Source organism: Branchiostoma belcheri, unplaced genomic scaffold (assembly GCF_001625305.1).
Source record: "Branchiostoma belcheri isolate BF01 breed outbred unplaced genomic scaffold, Haploidv18h27 scaffold92, whole genome shotgun sequence".
NCBI lineage: Eukaryota > Metazoa > Chordata > Leptocardii > Amphioxiformes > Branchiostomatidae > Branchiostoma > Branchiostoma belcheri.
In genome coordinates this window covers 1153750-1161132 of record NW_017804598.1, presented here as the reverse complement: position 1 = coordinate 1161132, position 7383 = coordinate 1153750, and the positions used below count along the sequence as shown (strand labels likewise).

Below are 7383 nucleotides of genomic sequence, written 5' to 3'. Positions count from 1 at the left end.
TTGCAAACAATTTCAGCGACACAAAAATGTCTTTGGTCTATGTTAACATGAATTACTACTAAATGATGCAGTCTATTAATCTGAAAGCAGATATATTGGAAGGCAATATTGTTATGTTTTCTAGTTCATAATTTTTGCTGCAAAATCTTCTCTAGGAGTATTGTACTGGTGATAGAAACAGGGAGCTGTAAGGAACGTTACAATTTTCCCTTCTGCTTGGAGTTATCAGTCTATTGGGCGATGGCCTGTGTGAAATCAAACATAGAACTTATCGTTTGGTTCTGTCTTTGCATATTTTAAAAGCATGACATCCCATCTGTAGTTTTCAAACGTTGTGTCAGAAAAGACATCTTCTGCAACGGACAAAATTCTGATGCAACATTGACCAAACATTCAACAGAATCTGTGGTTTTGCACAGGCGCAGTACATTCTGCCAATGTGCTTTAGACATTGAAGAAATGCTAACAAACTTTATCAGAAGGCTTAGCAAAAACGCTGGCATGTCCACATTACTAGTATAATGTCATCTGGTGTTCACACAGTAACACAGCTTTGCTTCTGGAATGTTAGCACTACATATGTTTGATCCACATGAAAGGGTTTACACTAATCGTAGTGTTTACACACATACTAAGTGTGCACACGGGTGGATAAACCCACAAGCAACTCATATTTGTCTACAGCTTTAGTCCATGATTGTAGTCTAGATGCACTGTTGAACTAGCTCATTCATGTTGCTGCCTGGATTAAAGAGTACATAAAAAACAACTTTGTCCTGAATAAACGTCTGTCTTTGGTCATAACATAAGTCTGGTCAAACATAATTACAGTTGAGCCATGATTCAAAGGGACCATTTGAAGCTTTTTTTTACGTGACATCTACATCACGATTAATCAACCCTTATGGTAACATTCATGAATTTTAGCAGGTTGGCAAGAGACTGTATAAGAAGGTTTTAGGGGTTTTCACATTTCATGATGTTTTGGTGACCATCTGTATATATTACTGCACTTACAAAATGTGTATATTACGTGACAACACTCTAGGTTTGGAACAGTTGTGAATTGTGATATTGCAGCAGTGACACCTAGCTGCAGTACAAATATTTCATCAGAACCAGTCATTGTTGCCCTGAAGAAGGGGACAGACAGTCACGAAAATGTCTGATGTAAAACCCTCTCTGACCAGAACCTTCTTATACAAGAACGGTAACAATTTCACACATTTCGGAAGTATTGGTGAACACTAAAACCATTAAGAATCATGAAAAGTCATATCTTAAACAATATCTACTTATTTATTTACTTTGTTGAACAGTAAATGGTGCTTTACTTTTCCAATACATTTGTACCTCTGATGCTAATACTATGACACATGCACATGTATTCTGTAACTGCATAGATTAATTTGTTGTCATTTGCATAAGTCTCCTCAGTCTGTACTTCAGAGACCTGGTAATTTGCACGAATCACCTCTTAACTGGCAGTGGAAATTTGCATAAGTGTCCTTATTTGGTGTCAAGCTCTGCCCACAGATGTGACATCACATCCTGTATTTTGCAACATACTCAGTGACTTGGTAAAGCTGGAATGAGTATTTCTTAAACTTTATATTGAATTTGGTCTACACTACCTTTAGTACATGATTAGATAGTGCAGATGTAAATTGTATATAGTTACTCATTTCCGCAATGATAAGGCCTTCATTAGTAACATCATGCGTCACAAGACTCACAACTGCTCTTAAGGCAGATTGTAAGTTATTCATTTAATAAATTGCAGTCTCTGTGTAGATAAGAGGCCCTTTATAATGGGGAAGACTTATAGTTTTGTACGTTTACCATTCATCTTACACATTATCCTATTAGGCAGTTGGTATAAAATGACAGTTTTCAGTCTGTTTAGAAGAACAAAACGTGTACTGAAAAAATGGATAAGGAGTAAAAAAAAAACATATATCTGCAAATATATGTTTCCATATGGAAAAAAATCTTTCTTTAAAATAGTGGAGAAAACACCATTTCCATTGGACTAAAACAACCCTTTATTTCTGCACATACATTAACAGGTCTGCACAGCTGTAATAGGGTTTAAATGCAGCTGTGCTTTTAAAACTGCAAAACTAAATATCAGAGGATGAAGGCAATACTGTATGTGATAATGTGCAGCTAAAATATCAAAGGATGAAGGTGATACATCAATAGAAACTTGCAGAAACAGCAGTGTACTGCACAGCAGGTATGAACAGCTGCATAGCTGTCCTCGTGTCCTCGTGTCTCCTGTTATTGCTTGGTGAGGACCAGCATAATGGGGTAGTGGATATCTGGGTTGTACCTGTCTCTGTCTTCTGTCTGTAACTAAACAACAACAACATTTATCAGGCTCCATGTATTGTAATTATGCAAACTCAAGGATCTGTATCAGTATAGGCAGCATAATCACCCTTCGGCGTAACACATCAGCTTCGCAGGTACGCGGCGTGGCGGCAGCTGGCTACATTACACCAAACAACTTGTTACACCTAACCCTCGAACATCTAACGCTAAACATTAAAGCTATCTAATGATAAAATGATGACAAACTGGGCTCACATAAAGTACGTAAACATTGACAACAGACACAAGAAGAGAGTTACCTTAAGATGAAGAGCCCAGATGACTTCTTCATAGTTTTCTACTGTGCCTACCCTGAAGAAAGGCTCAGCTAGTCTGCAGAAGTCCTCCAGGGTCTGGTTACGCCGAGGTGCAAAGATTGTCGCTACGCCCTAAAACAACAGTCTTTGTTATCCCTTACATTCAACCTTAACCTTCATCCTGCTAAGGTAGACATTTGGCACAAAATTTGTATTAGTTACCAGGTTAAGCAACAGGGAGAAGGTTAATGGACATGAAAACAACTCATTGATTTATATTATTGTCATCATCATTTTGCTGCCACATATCGGCAGCTAAACTTCAAAACAAACTTTAAACTTTTTTTTTCAAACCAATCAGCCAGAAGAACATAGTACTCCTGAGTAGCGTTGACATTACATATTATGAATAAAAAAACACAGTGCAAGTACGATACATTCGAGGACACAAAGTGGACATGAAACACAAAAACACTAAGCCATCATTTGACTATCATAGTTCTTGTTAGCTGCTATGCACAACACATCTCTGTCCACTGTCCTCCTCCCAGTTAGTGCTAATGGAGACAATACATAATATGATATGAACTAACAAAAAACCATTGACAAACTAACAAAACCAGCATCAAAATCATGCCAGGATGGTTACATTGGGTTACATACATGTGTTTTTTTTACTCACATTTGGTTTAAGAATTCTGTAGATACAGTCCACAAGGGGTTGTCTGTACTGGTCAAAGAACAGGCTGGAAAAATAAATGAAATTAATACATAAAAGCCCTACTGTGTCCACTAAAGGTTTAAGGCTGACCAAGGGTACAGTTATTGTTGCCACAGCTTCCCATTACAACAACCTTCCACTCTTTCAGTGGCAAACAGTTCAGCAAACAGTTCATTGGCAGTGCCATATAGGACTCGGATCACTTGACGTATAAAAGTGCCCCCTAGGAACATAAAAATGAACTGCACGTCATACTTAAATTATATGGGCACATGCCTAAGATATCATATCATTAATAAATTATCTGCCAGACCTTTGTGCAAAGTCAATACATTGATTATTGAACTATTGACTTTGCAGGAAGACCTCTGAGATAATATATCAAGTGCAACAATGGAAGGAAGAATATTTTGAAATTCATATCATGGAGAGTTGACCTTACCAATCTGCACAGATGACATGATCATAGCCCCCGGCCAGTCTGTCCAGCTGGTCCTGTTCATCCCACTTCAGCACCTGGCAGGACACCCTGGTGTCTCCAAACTGGGCAGAATTTCTCTGTACAATCTGGTCAACATCTGAGTGACAATGTCATTAAGGAGACATTCTACAAACTGAAAAGTATCATACTGAAAGGGGCCTGTTCTATGAAAAATTATTCACTCCTAAAGCTGGCATCACAATGCCGACAAACAACCTTTGGCTGAATTTGTTTATCAACAGGTTGCCAAATTTCAAAATTGCTAGAGAGTCAAGTACATGTATTTCTTGGCATGAAAATCTACTGTTGCATTGGACTGGATTCACTGACCGTTCCTTGAAAACCTTGATTGAGAGGACACTAGTCACACCGCAGCTACAAACAAACAAATAAATATCCCTTTAGAACTCGCAGACTCATCTGACAAGCTATTTCCCTGCTTTGTGATACTGGATTAAGCCCTGATGGGAAAAATTCTTAAATACATGCATTGAATATTGCTGTACCTATTATTGTCATATCTTGATCATGCATATATAAATCTGTTGCTTGGCTGCTTTTATACCATGGTCCTACATCTGAACTAATGCTCCACATGTACAAAAGGATACTTTCCACAGACTTTTCATTGCCATCTGTCAACACAACTTCTTCAGCCTCAGATGCAACAGCCACCTGAAATGAGAAATGAAATGAAAGTCATCAGAAAGAAACTTTTGAATAAAGCGCTATTGAATCTTTAAGAACAAAGTCATATATACAAATACATATACTCACGGCAACTCCAGCAAGGCATGTCATCCCTCCTCCAAGTTCACAAACTCTCTGGTGCCTGAAGGAAAAAGACAACAGAAGGAAAACATATTGTTTTTGCTGATTCTTCTTCTGCTTCCTCTTCTTATTCTTCCCCAAACAAATAAGGTCAATGTCCTGGAGCTGCCTGTCACCATGGTAACTGGTGCTGTAGCACACACCCTGTGGTATTGGGTTTTATTATGTAGCAAGTTATGTTATCGCCATAGATGATTACCAAAAAAGTTGAGAGTCAATTATCACAAAACATTCAAGCCATTTCAAACACTACATGTACGTCTTACCTAAAAACTTCTTTGTTCTTCAGACAGTAATATGTCAGGACTTCTTCTGATGGCCAAATACCTGGGTTACAATAAAAAAAGTCATCATCATGAAGAAAAGTATTTATTCATGAAGGTACTTCAAGGCCCAAATGTGTATCTTTTTTTTCAAATTGAAACCACAGGAATATAAAGATGGTAGTGGGTTACTTACAGACATTTCCTGTATTGTTGAACCCAATCAAGGCCTCATAGGTGAAAGAACCACCAAGTTGTCTAAAGAAACATATGAAAAGCATTATGACACAATATAATAAACACACCAGCTAATGGTTACCGACAACAGAAAGCAATACCACAACTATTATAAGTAGAACCAAAGAGCATGAAAAATCCTTGGTAGAACTGTCACAGTGGTCTTCCAAACCTGATCTCCATTCCAAAGTTGGGCAGAAGATTGCAGGTGTACTCGAACCACTTAGCATCCTCCTTGTTGGCTCCCTCCCTCTCAGTCGAAGTGGAATCATCCAGTTTTGCCTTCCGTGTTTTCAGGAGACCGAAGGACTCAAACCTGCGCACAGATATGGCCTCCACTTTGCCGTTGCTTGCACGCTGTTTTAATGCCTGATAGGAGAGTAAATCAAATAATGTGTAACGTACTATTAAAAATCTCCATGAGTCTTGGATGTGACTAGGAGATGGTCATTTAGATCAGAATATACATGTATTTCTAGCTATATGGCTCCAATATAAATATCAGTAGATACTATTTAAATGTTTAAGTATTAGAGTAAGTTAAGCCAAGGACATTATACTATAATTATACTACCTTGGTTAAACATTTTGGGTAAACAAATTACTAATGACATTGACAATGGAAAGTCACAGAATTCGTCTTGTGCACTTTCGTCTTAATGTTGAGACGATCCGTGCCTCTACTTTTTTTTTTTAATTTTCGATAAAGCGTACCAGACAGTGAGTAAAATTATCAAAAAGTACAACTTTCTGAGCCAAGGCCCTAGGAAGACTTCGCACCAAACACTGATACTTTAGAGGTTGTCAACTGTAAAATCGTCACCGATCTGGACTTAAATCATTTCAGCATACCCTTCCCAGCAGTTTCCACCTCTCCCTGGCCGCACTGGTCACCACTCGGCGGGCGGAGAGGCTCGGACAGTCCGAATGTCTGCACCCAGAGGAACTGTCGTCCTGACTGGACGCCATCTTAGCAGGTCAGAGGTCAACGGAACAGTATACTTCAGATCAGGGTTGTAACTTTTCTTCTATAATAAATTGCGATCAAAATTTGTACCAAAAAGCCCTTAATAGGCTAAATAGTAAATTATACTAACTATTATATTGTTTACTATGTATCAAAGTATGTTTTTATAGTGTGTCAAAATTGTTTTGCTATGTATTTTAACATTTTGTACCCTTTGAAATGACCGAATGATTTATTCCATAAACGGAATGCCACTCACTGTCAGAAACTGTTTCTTCAGCATTTGCGTAACCAAGGCGGTTAAAAAGTGATCAAGAACGAGTGAGACATGAATGGAGGCTGTTCAGACAACGCGACAACAGGCGCAGGAGTTCCCGATCAGCGGATAAAAATAGCTGTGATAGGATGCGGTCTTATGGGCACAAGAATCGCAGGTAAACTTGAGGGTCTGCATGCCCTTTTTCGTTAACCGTTATGGGCTATCTTAATTTACCGTTAATCGTTGCCGGCCCGCTCTAATTCAACGTTAAGCGTCATCGATATATTCATCGTGAAGCGTTATTGGTCGTTTTAATTCAACGTAAAACGTTATTTGTCATCCTAAATTCAGCGTTAAGCGTTAATGAATAATTCTTCGTTACGCCCTAATTTTGCCTTTCAAAGTGCAGGAAAATGCGTCATTGAAGGTTAAAAAATACAAAATTTCCCGGGGGAGAATGCCCCCGGACCCCCCTACATTGCTCGCGCGCCTTTGGCGCTCGGTCTCTTAGCCAGAACCAGCTTTCCCGTCAATTTTCGCAAGTTTGCGGAGAGTTCCAGAATTTTTTAAAAGGAATCCGTCAACCTTGACAGGCAAATTAACAAAAATCTTGAGTAAAATATGAAAACATCAGAAGGACCGACAAACACTCTCAACACCATGATTTGCCTCTCAAAATGCGGGAAATTGCGTTTTTGAAGGCTTAGAAATCCTAAATTTCCCGGGGGAGCATTCCCCCGGACCCCCTAGATTACGAGCGCCTTTGGCGCTCCCCTCTCAAAATCCATCGGTAAAACTGGGCAGACTGAAAAAATGCAAGCTGGCCGACGTCGACTCGAACACCCCATTATTTGTGGACGCACTCGGGGACCAGGACAGGTGGAAAACACAGGGAACACATACCTTTAATGCGTGCTTCATTACATGTAAGGTATACGTAATTTTGTCAGTGATCCCAAATCCAGTGCAGCTCGAAAAAAAAGCCCTGTCA

General features: G+C 39.1%; 2 protein-coding genes across 3 annotated transcripts in view; one reads left to right on the top strand and one right to left on the bottom strand.

The window, feature by feature from the left end:
• Window positions 1–217: 217 nt before the first annotated feature.
• The window catches only part of LOC109488196 (calmodulin-lysine N-methyltransferase-like), a 7393-nt gene continuing 227 nt past the window's right edge, over window positions 218–7383 (bottom strand). The window contains exons 1-10 of one of the 2 annotated variants that reach the window (XM_019792375.1): window positions 6019–6142; window positions 5339–5535; window positions 5126–5187; window positions 4933–4993; window positions 4613–4667; window positions 4447–4510; window positions 3797–3932; window positions 3316–3379; window positions 2637–2765; window positions 218–2358 (exon numbers count right to left, since the gene is read on the bottom strand). In XM_019792375.1, the coding sequence (XP_019647934.1) occupies window positions 2284–2358; window positions 2637–2765; window positions 3316–3379; window positions 3797–3932; window positions 4447–4510; window positions 4613–4667; window positions 4933–4993; window positions 5126–5187; window positions 5339–5535; window positions 6019–6135 (960 nt within the window). In that variant the 5' untranslated portion in view covers window positions 6136–6142 and the 3' untranslated portion in view covers window positions 218–2283. Of the gene's footprint in view, window positions 2359–2636; window positions 2766–3315; window positions 3380–3796; window positions 3933–4446; window positions 4511–4612; window positions 4668–4932; window positions 4994–5125; window positions 5188–5338; window positions 5536–6018; window positions 6143–7383 lie in introns of those variants that run through there. The other variant, XM_019792376.1, reaches the window with a different exon arrangement.
• LOC109488195 (3-hydroxybutyryl-CoA dehydrogenase-like) overlaps window positions 6392–7383 on the top strand; it is a 10117-nt gene continuing 9125 nt past the window's right edge. Inside the window, exon 1 of the mRNA XM_019792374.1 lies at window positions 6392–6567. Within this exon, the coding sequence (XP_019647933.1) occupies window positions 6462–6567 (106 nt within the window). The 5' untranslated portion in view covers window positions 6392–6461. The remainder of the gene's footprint in view (window positions 6568–7383) is intronic.